Source organism: Gallus gallus, chromosome 1, assembly GCF_016699485.2.
Source record: "Gallus gallus isolate bGalGal1 chromosome 1, bGalGal1.mat.broiler.GRCg7b, whole genome shotgun sequence".
Classification (NCBI taxonomy): domain Eukaryota; kingdom Metazoa; phylum Chordata; class Aves; order Galliformes; family Phasianidae; genus Gallus; species Gallus gallus.
Window position 1 is genome coordinate 70,482,041 of NC_052532.1, and position 14,875 is coordinate 70,496,915.

At 37.7% G+C, this 14,875-nt stretch overlaps 1 protein-coding gene across 4 annotated transcripts; it reads left to right on the plus strand.

The window, feature by feature from the left end:
• Positions 1 to 74: 74 nt before the first annotated feature.
• RIBC1 (RIB43A domain with coiled-coils 1) lies at positions 75 to 13,776 on the plus strand. Of its 4 annotated transcripts, XM_040654881.2 has the most exons (8): positions 75 to 250; positions 1,088 to 1,226; positions 2,998 to 3,079; positions 6,153 to 6,497; positions 7,120 to 7,238; positions 10,720 to 10,947; positions 12,481 to 12,647; positions 13,638 to 13,776. In XM_040654881.2, the coding sequence occupies exons 4-8, from the start codon at positions 6,161 to 6,163 to the stop codon at positions 13,717 to 13,719; spliced, it is 933 nt and encodes a 310-aa protein (XP_040510815.1). In that variant the 5' UTR covers positions 75 to 250; positions 1,088 to 1,226; positions 2,998 to 3,079; positions 6,153 to 6,160; the 3' UTR covers positions 13,720 to 13,776. The 4 variants fall into 4 exon arrangements, with proteins under 4 accessions (XP_040510815.1, XP_416468.4, XP_040510817.1 ...); XM_416468.8 differs by lacking the exon at positions 1,088 to 1,226; XM_040654883.2 differs by lacking the exons at positions 75 to 250; positions 1,088 to 1,226 and adding an exon at positions 384 to 453.
• Positions 13,777 to 14,875: the final 1,099 nt, after the last annotated feature.

Genomic DNA, 14,875 nt, shown 5'->3' on the forward strand with positions numbered 1-14,875 from the left:
CCTCGTGCCCGCGGCCGTGCGGCCTCGCCTGATTGGCCAGCGGGCTCTGGGAGGGGGCGGGAGCTCATCTCCATGGCGACCCGGTGTGTTGTGCCTTGGTGGTGATCGTCGCCGCTTGCGCTTTTTGCCAGCCATGAGCGGGCTGAGGGTGCAGCGGGACTTGCAGGAGGCGGCTGCTCTGGAGCGGCGGCGGCAGCGCGAGCTGCAGCGGCAGGGCCGCATCTTTAACGCGAGAGTTCGGACCATCGGGGTGAGGGCGCTGCCGAAGCCTCCTCGCGGGTCGGGGCGCGGTTGGAGCTGTGGGGCTGGCAGCCCGCTTAGGTCTGAGCGGGTGTGGCTCCGGGGAGGGGAGGGAAGGGGCAGCAAACTTCCCGAGGCTCTCTGTGGAGGGCTGACACACTTTGCGAAGGTTGCTGGTGAGAGTGAGGCGCGGTTCTCTGCAGCTGCACTCCGGTGGGCTTTGTCTTCAGTGTGGGTATCAGGAAATCAAGTGGTACTTTGTACTTATCTAAATAGTTGTGAAGAGTCCGTACAGGGAGTTACAATAGTTCATTTTCCCTTAACGTGTCCAAAGTCTTATGTTAAGATTCTGGAAAAAGATTCTGGAAAAGACGAAAGGAAAAGTGTTATGAGGTGAAATAAGCTTAAGTTTTGCTGCCAAGTTGCTTCTGAGGGCTCTGTTGTAATAACTAGCCTAGAATGAAGGTTAGGAGCGGTGTAAACAAGCCCAGTCTGTTCACTTCATTGTGCAGGTAGGGTTGCAGCAGACAGTCTGATCTAAGTAATCTCAGGTAATGAAGCATCTCACATGTCAGCAGAAGGGTACGGTTACCTTGGAATTGCTCTTGTCACCTTTGTGCAGCAGTCAGTGATATAGTAAAGTAGCAGCTCCTGCAGGGAACTCAACAGGCTGGTACAGCATCCTTACTCATGGGAGCCAATGGTCCAGTTAAACGGTATGAGCTAATAATGTGTTTTAACAGAGTTGGGTGGGCACAGTAAGATAGTTCAACTTTCTTTGCCAGGAAGCACAATTTCTCTTTAAGATGGTTTAAAAATTAAATGTAAAATGCCCTTTCTCATTTAGGGAAGATCACTGGATCTCAGTGTACTTTACTGAATGCTGATTTATACCATCTGGAGGTCTTTTTGGAGTACTGTTGTATATCTACCTTTGGACAGGTTTTGATAGATCCATTTAAACGAGACAAACATCTAAAGTACAAGTGAGTCCATTGGAAGAATTCTGTAAATATTTTTATGAACATCATTTAATAATACCATATTCATTGGCTGAGCAAGACGTGGTTACAGAAGGGACTATTCTTGTGGTTTGAAATTAAGCCCAGTCCAAAACAGGAGGAGTCAACAAATCTATACAGGTATAGAGTGTATCTCCATTTCCACTGAGGTTTTTGATTCTTTGTTTTCTCATTCTCTCACTGATTTAGTGGGATGATTGTCTGTAACAATTGACAAATGAAAGGAATATTTGACAGCTTCAAAACTATTTGAACTGGGGATTGAGCAGTTTTTAAAATGTGGGGATGAAATATTGTCTGGCAAGCAGAATAGCAACTAAGATTTTTTTTTCCTTGATTATTGCTAGTTACTTTGACTTCTGAATGCTTATTTATCTGAGAAAAGAGAAAGCACGGTGCATCGCATTACAGATTTAATAATTAATCCTCGATAATTCAGTAGTTTTCTGAGCAGTTGTAATGGAAAATGATGGATGACTTCCTATTTACATAGGAATTGTTATACATAACTACAAGTTAGAAATCAACTGCTTTAAACTGTTTATAACAAGGAATTTAGAATTTAAATCCCATTTGCGTATCTTGGTCTTAAATTTGCTAATGTTTCAGCTAGATGAAGTATGGTTCTGGAATGAGGAAGTTAAATCTATAGTCTGCATGAATAGGAATCATGGTTTTAGGGATACGTTCTCATCAGGGTGAAAACTGTTTGAATGGGATAGAGCTGCTAATCTAACTCCGAACATACTACCCAGTACACTGTCTTACTTGTATTATTCTCAAGAACTGTAGTTTTTGTGGAAATGAATAGACATTACTTTTGGAGCAATCTACATACTAAGTGTTGAATTGAGTTTCTCTCAACAGTGTTTCCCATAGCTATGTGAGCTTGGTTTCTCAAGTGGGACCTCAAAATGACTTGATATTTAATGCTTCTTATGCTATCACATTTTTTTGTTTTTGGGAGGAATGGGAGGAGTGAGGAGCAGGGGCAGTGTTATACTGCAGGATTCTTTATGGCTTCCCCCTTGCTTACAGTTAACAAATTAACCTCTTTGCCTTATCGGTGCATTCACATTCCAGTGTGTCTGGAAAAGTTTATTTTGGAGGGCCCTCCACTTTCTGCCCTGGTGAAAACGAACACAGCCTAAAATCTGTATTTTACAAAGGTTTGCTTCCCCTGAGTGGGTTGGTCTTTTTTAATGCAGTGAGAATTGTGTGTATGACAGAGGCAAATGCTCCATAGCTGTTGTGCTTCTCATCCTCTGGTGTGCATGTTTTATAAGTGTGAGGGGCATCAGGGAGATAGTTACCCATTATCTGAGGAAAAAACAACAGAACAGAGTAGGAATTGGAAAAACAGGTCAGAAAAGCACAGTGGGCATATGGAAGGGAGAAAAATGATTTAAAATTGAAGCAAATCGTCAACTTCCACCTCTTTGATTGTTACAGAAATGAGGCAAAATAGTTATCGATCACCATCCCTGAAGGTGTTCGAGGGATGTGTAGATGTGGCACTGAGGGGCATGTGTGGTAGGTAGGTGGTTGGAATGGATAACCCTAGAGGCCTTTTCCAACCTTAGTGATTCTGATTCTAATAGGCAAAGACTATTAATATACTTTATCAGGCTCTTGAAGAATTGTCAGTGTTTTCTTATAAGTCTTACAAAGACATCCAGTGACTTAGCCATTAACAGTTGGTGTGTTGTTGTTTTTACCTGTTTTGTTTTAATAGGTTGATAAAGATGCGTTGGATGCCCAGGTCAAGGATAGGAAAATTCAAGAAGCAACTGAAAAAGCACGAAATGAAGAACTTGGTATATTCATAGATAGTCTCATGTTTGTATGAAGTTAAACGTAAATAGATTTGTCATGTATTTCATTCCTTCTTTTTCTTTTCATATGCATCCAGCCTACTAGTTTTGTTTTTGTTGCCCTATTTTTTAACGTTTTAATAAAAAATGTTTTAAAAATAACTGTTTTGTTACTTGCAGATATTAACTATATTATATATTTTTGTATGTGGCCAAATATAATTCATTTTCACTCAGTGCAGCCCAGCAAACCAATACCCATGTATTTTGAACAGCTGTAATTATTTTCAAATGAAGTCCATCTCCTTGAATGTCAGCTCTATATATGTATGTATTTATAGGTGCATGTGCAGTTAGGCTTTTGTCTAAATTCAGACTTACAAACTGAATCCTTTGTGTATTCCTATTTATGTTTATACATTTGCATTGGTAGAATATGTGTTTTCCTCATTATCTGAGGTAGGATCTCACAGGGATTCGAATTGTCATGAGTAAACTGGTATGTATTTCTGAATAGGTTTTATTCTTCAGTGTTTTTTTTAATAAATCTTGATAAATAGCATTGTGAGGGACCGGAAGGTATAGGATGATTTAGAAAAATATTCATTCTTTTTCAAGCAGAAGTGGCAAACTTATTTTACTGCTGTCTTTCAAAATAAGTTTATGTTCTTTCTGGCTGTTATACAGAATTATTAGATCAAATATTTTACAGATTTCTGTTGCTAAAATCATAGAATGACCTAGGTTAGAAGGGACTTGTATCATCCAGTCCAACACCCTTGCCATAAGCAGGGACAATATTTACTAGATCAGGCTGCCCAAACTCCTGTCCAGCCTTACTTTGAACACTTGAAATGATAAGACATCCATAACTTCTCTGGCCAACCTGTTCCACTGTCTCACCATTCTCATCATAAAAAGAATTCTTCCTTATATCCAATCTAAATTTATCTTCTTTAAATTTAAAATCATTGCCTATTGTTCTGTCACTACAGACCTCAGTAAAAAGTCCATTTCTTATTATCCCCTTTTATATATTAAAAGGTTGTAGTAAGGTCTTTCCGAAGCCTTTTCTTCTCCAGGCTAAACAAGCGCTGTTCCCTCAGCCTTTGCTCATAGGAGTGGTGTTTGAGCCTCTTTTATTGGGCCCTCATCTGGACTCATTTCAACAGCTGCTTGTGCTGGGAGCCACAGAGTGAGTTACATGAGACCTCACTCTTTACTGTGAGCAGAGGAGGTGGGTATAATTGCCTCACTCAAACTGCTAGCTGCACTTCTTATGAGGTCAGGATATGACTGACATTTTAGGCTGCAAGGGCACATTACCAGCACATATTCAGTTTTCATCCAGCAATATCCCCAAGTCCTTCTCAGCAGGGCTGTTCTCAAATGAATTCATCTCCTAGTCTGTACTGATGTATGGACTGTCCCAGCTCAAACACAGGACTTGTACTTGGCCTTGTTGAACTTCATGATGTTTGTGAGCCTTCTTCTCAAGCCTGTCAAAGTTTCTCTGAATGGCATCCCTTCCCAGCAGTGCATCAGCACTATTGCTTAGCTTGGGGTATCATCCGCAGACTTGCATGTGTCGCAAACAACAGGGCTTTAATTGAGAGGTATTGCTGAGTCAGAACACATAGCCACAAAAATATTTTAGCCATGTCCAGTCATCGCAAAACTCTAGATGACCCTCTGTGGTTGGAGCACTTTTTCATTGTATCATTTCTAAAGTTCCCACAGACTGGGCACTCCACACGTTTCAAAAAGAGTTCAAATGCAGTTGACAGCTTTCATGCTTCCTTCCATTCCTTTCTTCCTCCGCTGCTGGTTTTGATTATCCTGGTGAAATACATGTCAGACTTGGACTCCTAGGAAACTGCCAGAAGTCTGGCATCAAAGGAAAGTATATTTCATTGTGAATGATATTTGAATGGCTATCATGTATGCATTTTTTTAAAACTTTTGACTAGATTATTTAGCATTTTTATTAAATAGATAAGAGCTATTAAGCTCTCCAAAAGCTGTTAATGACAGCCAATTCTTTTAGTGCTGTGCTTAGAAAAATTACTGAAACTGTGAAATAACTATGAGGTTGCTCAAAAAGGAATGCCTCCTATTTTATTATGTTTGTCCATGACATCAGAAACAAATGTTGGTGGTATGGCAGTAGAGGTTGGACCTTCGCAATAATATTCGGTTACATACTGTTGCCATGCAACAGGTGGCAGCAGAGGGGCTGTCTGACAAAATGGCATCTGACATGGATGTGCAAAGGCACATCTGAATTGAATTGAATTTCTGCATTGAATAACTTCATGCAGAAAAAATGGCACCCATTGACATTCACTGCTGCTTACTGAGTGTTGATGGAGACCAAACAGTGGACATGTTAGCATGTGGGTGGTCCGTTTCAGTAATGGTAACAGTGGGTAACCCCTGCTGGTACAGATTTTTATGAGCACAGCATGCAGGTTCTCGTTCATTATTGACAAAAATGGTGGTGACTGTGTTGAGAAAAGGTGTTCTATAGTTGAGAATATGCTGTGTTAAATAGTGTTATTGTGCTCTTTTTATCTGTTGAAGTTTCCATGGAAATAAACCGAAGACATTACTTTTGGAGCAACCTACATATCTACATACTTTAAATTGAGAATCCTTTATTGTGTGTGTGTTTCTTAATAAGGAACTTACTGTATTTTAGTCATAATGGTAAATTGGAAGTAAATATGAAGAATTAGTAAACAATACACTTCATCTGTTAAAGTAAGCTTTCATCAAATGAAATATGATAGTTCTATGGGTATTTATTACTGTATTCTTTTCCCATGCTTATATATAATTGTAACATTAATAAGAAAATTAATTCATAGAAAGAGAAAAGTATTCTAGAAATAAATATTACTAACATTAGAGTGTTTTGCAGAATGACTCTTTGTAGATCAAATACTCATTCCTAAAGTGTTGACGTAATAGGAATACATATATTCCTATTTATTCCTTTTGAAAATGTTATTTTCTATCTTGATGTGTGTACTCTTCTAAGAATTGTATGTTCGTTGTGCTCATTTTACTCTAGCTAATGAAATGAAGCAAAATGACAAGATGATGTGTATGTTAGAAGAACAACAGAAACGCAATATCAGAAACATAAACAAGGCTGTCAGTGACTTTCAGAAGAATTTCCAGAAGCCAGAAACAAGACGTGAATTTGATCTATCTGATCCCCAGGCTTTAAAGAAGGACAGACCTGCTCGGCTTTCAGACAATGATCCTCGATGCACTGTATCTGGCTTGCAGAAGTTTATGGGTGAAGACTTAAACTATGCTCAGAGGACGAAATTTCAAAAGGAGCAGTTAAGAGAGTGGTCTCTTCAGCAACAGAGAGATCACAAGAATGCATTAGCTGATAAAAAATTTTTAGGTAACAAAAGAAGATAGGGGAGGTTTTATCTGCTTTTTCTGTAAGTCAGGTGTATGGGATGTAACTGTAGTATAGCCTGTTACGTAAGGTTCTGACATAGCAGTATTATGGTGTATTCAGCTTTTAGAGCTCTACAACTTGTCATGTATTTGATATATAAATGAAGAATTTAACAACTTAATGACTATATTATTATCTAGGCTTTATTTCTGTTTTGCACTTGACATGAAGTATCAGAGTATTCTGAAAAATGATCTATAGTTTGAGTGTATATATATATATATATATATGCACTTCAGCAGGCCAAATCATCTAGTCTTTACTTTTATAGAGCAAACAAAATAATTCTGATTTTTCTTTTTCTTAACTTGCTATTAAACATGCTTAGTGTTCTATTTCTTTCTTTCTTTCTTTCTTTCTTTGTTTAACTGCTCAGACAAGATTGATTACAAAATAAACTGATTTCATGAATCATCTAAAATTCCAAGATGGAAAGCCTTGGTGACAGAATTGGGAAGTAGTTTCCTAAATCAGCTTACTACACCTGTAGCCTCCCCTTCCTCCATATTCAGACACATAATGTCTATGAAAACTGACTACATTTCATTTTAATCTAATTCAGATGATCTTCATGACAAGAATAGGATTGAACTGGACCGAAAGACTATGGAGCAACAACGAATAGAAGAAGAAACTAGACGCGCTGTTTGTGCAGCTACCAAAGACTTTAACAAAAGCCAGGTAAATTCATCTTGTTGGTGTTTGTTTCTGTTAATGAGTGGACAAGGAGAAGAAATGGAGGGGAAATGAGATGACCAGTGAGCAAAAGTAGAACAAGTAGTGATATTTTCACAGATGTTTGATAGCAGCTACCTTTCAGTGTTGATTCAGAAGATTTATTCACTTCTTTCTCACTGCGAGGATCTGGCTATCCTCTGTCTAATTACCTTCTCTGAGAATTCTTCCTTCAGGTTTTCAGCTTTTTGTAGCAGGCAGCCACAAATCCCATCTCTCTGGGACTTCTAGTCTGTAAAATGGGGTACAGCAAAAGCTTTAAGTGCTTCCTTCTGGTTTTATTTCAGTCATCTGATAATTTTAACTGCCTCTGCCAGCTTTTCTTTTTCATTGTGTGGAAAAATTACTATCAATAGCTCTTTGTCTTTATCACTTATATAAATGCCCCAAGATCATTGTTTTTAGCATGTGTTGTGTACCTGTCTCATGGTTGTTTTCTAAGCATGCTTTGAAACTTGTTGAAACATGACATGAACTTTTCTCTGTCATTGATAACCAGATCCATTTCTTTACTGTGATGGTGGTCAAACACTGGAACGGGATTCCTAGAGAGGTGGTTGGTGCCCTAAGGCAAGTTTTCAAGTGGCATTCAAACAGTGCCAGAAATAATATATTTTAACTTTTGTTTGGCTCTGAAGAGGTCAAGCAGTTAAATGTGATGGTCTTCTATTCCACCTGTCTTAGTACTGCAATCTGTCACGCTCCTATTCTTCAACTTACTGTACAGATTTTCATACTAAATCTTATATATGTAGAGCTTAAAGGGCTAGATAGACACTATTCGTTTGGTTAAACAATATTTGGTCTGAATTACCTTTATTTAGTCACAACAAAATAAGGCACATTCGCATTACCTGCATAACGTATGGTATATTTTTATTAAAGTGTGATAGTATGTATGCACATGTTTGTGTAAGAGTTGCCCAAGCCCTTCAAACCACATTGAGCATATGTGTGTGTGTATGTTTATATATATACAGCTAGACCAAGACGGAATCATAGAATTGCTCAGGTTGGAAAAGACCTTAAAGATCATCAAGTCCAACTGCAACCTAAACATACTACCCTAATTCTAACAATCCAAATGGCTTTTAAACACATTCAGGGATGGTGACTCAAAGGATTTTATTGATTGAATTCCAGGCACTTTAGTTGACAGTAATATTCAGAATAATTGTTGTCGTACAAATTTGTTCCATGTAAAAATTCCTGAATTTGTGATGGGGATTGGGAAATGGGGTGGAGTAGAGGGAAAGTTTGTGTCTGGTGTAATTTGTTTGTTTGTTTGTTTTTAGTATTTGGCCATGTACATTCTACTTTATTTGTGCGCATATTAAATACATACAATATTTGTTTGTTTGTTTTCTCACAAAAGGGCATAATAATAGACAGAAGCAACAATCTCAGTGTTCTTAGTTTTAACTATATTGTACAGATTGCAGTTCTGTCTAGCAGAAAAAGGCTGTGCGACAGAGGGATTTTCTATACATCTTTTTTCCTAAGACAAAACTAGGGCATTCAGACAGAGAATGAATTTTAGAAAAGGAATTTTTATATCTGACTTCGAATTTATCAGTCCAGAGTCCCCAGCAATTTCAGGACTTTGAGTAGCTAGTTTGAAGCCTTTTTTCACCTGAAATGAAATTTTTGTCTGAACATAGAAGAATGGTAACTCTGTTTTTAAGCATTCTTTGAAGACTGCTGTGCAAATATCTTATATCACTCATATCCTATTCTTGTTATGTACGTCTTTCCCAAGCTCCTAAGACCATGGATGGATCACTCTGGTCATTTGTGAGCTTCGTGGTTTGTGGTAAGGACTTCAGAATACATGGTGCATTCTTTTAGCCCTGCTCTGGGAGCAGTTTAGTTCTGTGTACACTCAGAGCTTGGCATTACTCTTAAGTGTGTGAAGTCCTGACCTTGCAATGCTTCCATGTGCATTTCTTTTGTTTTTTGTTTTTTTGACTCGAGTCAGCAGAATGGAAGTATGAACACTGGAGCACAAATTAAAAGAAGTGAAGTAGTGTATATTTGTGCATGTTTGCTTGTTTTGTTTGTTTTCATGCTACACCAATGAATTGTGTTTTGTTGGGCATTTGACTTGATGGAAAATACATCAGATTTTACCCAGCTAAACTGGGTGACTTTATTTCACAGTGTCATTAATCATTTTGTAGTGCTACATACATGACTATGCACAGACTTCAGAGTTTTCTCCACTAAGATTCCCAGGAAGCTCAGAAAACTGTAGGCTCTCCCTCTTAGTGAGAAGGTTAAGATAACAAGGTATAAGTGCCTATTTTGGATCTGTTGCTAGATCACAGTGGAACTGCCTTAATAAAGTGATGTCAATAAAAATTACACTGTTTAAGCTTCAATAATTCTTCATCATTGTTCAAGAATTATTTACGTGAAATCCATCCAAAATGACTTTCTGTTAAATGTGCTTTATTTTGGAGCATTTCCAGAGTTAAAAATAATTGCTGTTTTTGTAGTATTAATAAGCTAAAACTATATACCAAGATACTCTAGTTCAGTGTCCCAGAAATATCGAAACGTTGAAAATCTTTGTGGTTTTTATTTTGTCTTTTTGTTAGCATTGGTAATCTCTTATGAATCATCTAATGAACACGGTATTTTCTGCATAATCTTATTTAATTTGAAGCTTGACTAGTTTATCATTAAAAAAACGATTTCATCTTTTATTAGTTTGCACATCTAATACTTTTGTTATTTTTTCTTCTGTCCAGTCTTTAATGGGTCATTGTCTGTGTTTGCCCATAGCAAATAAAAAACCCTTTGACATTCTCCAGGCATGATGCTTGGGAGAACTCCTGTCATACAGGAGTGCAAGTGTAGAGATAAACACAGGTTAGCAGTCTTCTCTGGTGGGATGGATCACCATGCTTGCTGAGTGGAGAATTCTTCTCTGTAACTCTTGCAAAGGACCAGATTCCTACATTTGGGTCTAGATAAGCCTGTCGTTCTCAGTTGTTGATATCTTCTAGTTATTCTGCCTAAGAGTTTTCAACTTTTCATTTTCAAAGCCAGTAATTTTCAAGAGACAACAAGAGAATCTTGGAAAAACTGGAGAAATTAGTATCCACTGGCCTGTTGCAGTCATGATATATGTGCAAAGCTGTATATGCAAGAGACAGGTCTGACAGCCCATGTTCTTTGTGCCCGAGCAAGGAGGAGATATGATAACATTAAAACAATGCTATGGTGCTTATTGATTAATGCATGCCATTAGATTTTAAGTCTTTTTGACCAGTAGGGCCATAATCATAATATTCACATGTAATGCTGTTGACAATCGTATGCAATTTGAGAATAAAACTATTTGTAGATGCTAACTTTGTTGCATCCCTTTAGTTAATATTTACTATCAGAAAAGCTATTACTTCTCTTCTGTTGACTTCAGGCTGCTGAAGTAGCTGAGAGAAAGAAGCTGGATAAGCGTCAAAAAATGAAAGATGATATGGATGAAATTTCCAGCCTGCTTCAAGGAAACTTACTTTCTGAAAACCCTGCGCAAGCCATCAGTTCCTTTGGTACACATCGTGTGATCACAGATCGGTGGAAGGGAATGAGTCAGGATCAGTTGATGGCAATCCGCTCCTTTCAACAGCAACAAGTTCTGGAGAAGCTGGTATTTAAGCTTATGTGCATATTCTGTATTCTTAGTTGTAATAGTGCTATAAACAGTATCTTTTGAAGAACATATTTTTAAGTTGTCACTACATATCCAGTTTTGAGACTTTTCTGCTGTTCGGAGCTTCACGCAAATGTTAATCATTCAAACATAACACAGTGTCTCTGAAGCACATGGGAGATGCCAGGGAGGAGCAAGAGCAAGCTGGAGCCTTGGGTTTGGGCTGAAAGATAGGTTACTGTGAAGCCCAGTGCCAGGGGGCCTTGGGAATCTTGGGGCATAGTCCATGGTGGCCCAGCTGGGGAACAAAACCCTACACAGCCCAAAGGCCAGGCTTCATGGTGCTCAGTTTAGGACTTGAAACAGCATGAACTGCCAGCAAGAGATGAACAGGAATAGGAGTGGTTTGCTCCACAGGGCAAGAGGAGCCAGGAACTGACAGTCACATCAGGACAGATGTGCTGGAGCAGTGTCCTCATGGACACTGGGTACCTGAGCAAGACAAAGAGAGCTGGTCCAGTGATACTACTCATGCATATTTCATAGTCTTAGAAGTTTCTGAATTTTCTTTCAACTTTCCTGCACATTTATGACTCATGCTCTGAGATGGGATTGCAATAGAAAAACTAAATATTGCCAGTAATTGATGCTCTACAGGTGGATGGAAGGAGGCAATCTAAATGAAGAAATTTATACTTCCTTTGTGGTCAGAAGTGTGTTGGCATAGGTATTACTACATAGGAAGCTACTTAATTCATTTAGTGTGGGAGCTGAATTAGTTTAGTGAAGGGATGTTCAATTTTTATTTTTTAAAATCCTGCAATATCTTATCTTACACTGTGTCTTATCTGCTCTGGGGAAGATGGAGTCATTTTTTTTTCCTAAGGGCTTCTTTGAAGCTCATGCTGAAAGTATTGGTACTGACTCTCCTCCGATCCTATGCTGAAGCCATCTAAATAGCAAAGATGGCAGAAAATAAGCCATACTGAGGAAAGCGAGGTTTTTGCTGGCTTGTTCTTGATTCAGTTCACAGTGATATCAGATAAGGAATGCAGTAGAAGTGGTAGTATGACAGAGAGATGATAGAGAAAGAAATGATTTGGGTCTAGCAACTTAAAAAAAAAAAAAAGGGGGGGGGGGTTTAAAGGTAATCTTGCCAATCTATATATATATATTTTTTTTTTTTGGAAAGAGATAGTATGTAGGAAAGAAATAGCCTACTGACAGTATTTCTGCCAGACAGCAGACCTATATTTCTTACCTTCTTTTACAAAAGTAGGAGACTCTTCTAGGGAGGGCTCCTTAGAAATGAGTAGCTTTCTAAGCTGAACTATTTTAGTACTGTCTAGTGCATGTGCTCCTACCTTGTTCAGAAGTGTATACTTTTTCTCCCTATTTCGAGTGCTACCCCTAGTGTTCATTAAAGGAAAGCAAGTTTGTTGTTTGGATGAATTTACCAGTAAGACTTTATATAGGATGTTTTCTCTTTGAGAAAAGAAAAAAACAAAGCATTTCTTTTCCCTCTTGTAGAGACTAAAAGAGGAGGAACGCCACAGAGATGCTGAATGGGACAGGCAAAGTATGCAGGCTGCAAGAGCACAGTTAATTTTAGAACGGCATCAAGAACGACAGAATCGGGAACGCCGCCAAGCTCTAGATAGCATAAATGCACAACTATCCCACGAGCAGAAATCAAAGTAAGTGCCAAGAGAGATTTCTTCTTTTCAGAAAAACTCTTTGCCATTAATACAATTGCTTGGCTTTCAAAGAAATTTTCTACTTGTATTAAGTTTGTTTCTTTTCTAACAAATTTATGGCAAAATTAGACGTAAAAAACAAACAAACAAAAAAAGCATTTTAGATTAAGAATGTCTTTCATTACCATTGAAAATACCTTCAAAGAGTAGATTGTGATGTTTATTCATCCACGTATATGGAATATATGGAATATATGGCTGAAATTCTTAGCAGTGTTCCACTGACAACAGACTGCTAAGTTTATATAGACATCAAAAGAGTAAATAAATACAGTTAGACAGCAAATCATACTAGCAGGTATGAAACAGTATGTGTTTCTTTAATTTACCTTTCTTTTCTGAAATAAATAACAGGATAGGTGTCTACTCACTTCATTAAAAATTTCCAGTTTCTGATAGCTCTAAGTGAAGTTAATCACACAAATGGAGCTTTGACATTATGACAAAAGTAGGTGATTTTCTAGCTAACCACTGACAGATCATGGTGTATAGGTGTTGTTTCTAATGTACCGAAGAAGAGGAAAAATGATACGTGACAGGGAAAAAAAATCAAGCCAACTGATTCAATGTTCTTATCCTCCAATCTGATTTTTTTTTTCCTTCTCATCATATATCCATCTATACATCTTAAAAAGGATTCCTAATACCTGGTGCTTTCTTATTATGCAAGCAAAAATTCCGAATTGTGATAATTTAGTTTTTCATTGTGAGGATTTGGGAGGTTACTTTAGGATGAAAAATAAAATTTGCTGTATCGAGACATGATATTCGTATTGGAGATATGGTTACATTTAATTCTATTCATAATAATTCTGAATTTTATGAGCAGTTATGAGTTTATACATTACATTTTCCTTAGGTTTCTCAAGTAACTTCTATGTAATGAGAAAACATTCACTAACTGCATTTTGTTTGTTTATTTGTTGCTAGGAACATTTATCTTAAAGAAGAAGAATATTCAAATTGTCCAACAAGCCAGTACTTTGCACAGTTCAATACAACCAGTCGATGACATGCTAGATGCATCAACCTGAAGTACACAGAGAATTAAAACATATTAAATTTTTAATTGAGCAGTCTCAATTTTTTATGCTGATTATTACTGTTATTTTTCTGTATGAATTATGCTGTTTGACCAGTGCACTTGAAATAGAGGATGGTCTGCTCGGTTCTGTTTGTGCTGAGAAAAATATTGTAATCATTTTTAAATGTATTTGTTTCTAAAATTGCTAATTGATTTTGTAGTTAGATTGTTTGACCATTGTGTCTCAGGCTTAACTGTAATACTGATGTTATACAAGTCTTTAGAAATTAATTTATAGAATGTGATCACAACTGAAAATATAACGCTACTTGTTGCAGCTTGGTCAGAGAGAATGATGCCTAAGTAGATCACATTAATCACAAGTGGTAAACACTACTTGGGAGGCTCTATGGAAAGGAAGAAAAGTAACGTAGACAGAAAGTTGTGAGCTTTTTTTTGTTTGGCTGATTTGATCGTTTTGTTTTTAAATGAAAAAAAAAAAAAGTAGACAAAGATGATTAGAAAGTATTGCTTTTTATCCTGAATTGTAGAAACAAGAATAGGTGTGCGTAGGTTGCTCTGAAAATGATGACTCCTATTTATTTCCATGAGAACTACAACAGATGCAAAGAGCACAATAATACTATTTGAGAGAGCACATTCTCAGCTACAAAATACTGTTTTTCAACATAGTCCCCACCATTAGCTATGTATTTTTGCTAGCGATAAACAAGAGCACCAGCAGAGGTGACCCACTGTTTCACAGCTGCTATGATGGCATCATTGCTAGGAAAATGTTGTCCATGCAGTCCATCTTTCACTGGCCCAAACACATGGAAATCAGAAGGCAGCAAATCTAGGCTACTTGGGTATGGAAGGATAGTCCAGCAAAGATTGGCAGTGTGCTCCAAGGTCTTCAAACTGGTATAAAGCATGGTGTTAACATATTGCAAGAGAAGGATTGTCTTCTTCCCTGGCCTGATTCAAGAAGTTCAAGCCTTTAGCTTAGTTGGTGTTGTGATGTACCAGTCAAAGTTGATGATTTGTCAGGTTTCTAGGAAATCCAGAAGAATTACTCCTTTCCTATCCCAGCAGACAGTGCACATCACTTTACCCATTGAGAGCTGCATCTTTTACTTAGATG

Bases quoted from the DNA above. Each gene is read 5' to 3' on its own strand.
- RIBC1 (XM_416468.8), top strand. From the start codon at position 134: ATGAGCGGGCTGAGGGTGCAGCGGGACTTGCAGGAGGCGGCTGCTCTG. The intron at 251-2,997 runs GTGAGGGCGCTG...TTGTTTTAATAG, and splicing joins CGAGAGTTCGGACCATCGGG to GTTGATAAAGATGCGTTGGA. The intron at 10,948-12,480 runs GTATTTAAGCTT...TCCCTCTTGTAG, and splicing joins AACAAGTTCTGGAGAAGCTG to AGACTAAAAGAGGAGGAACG.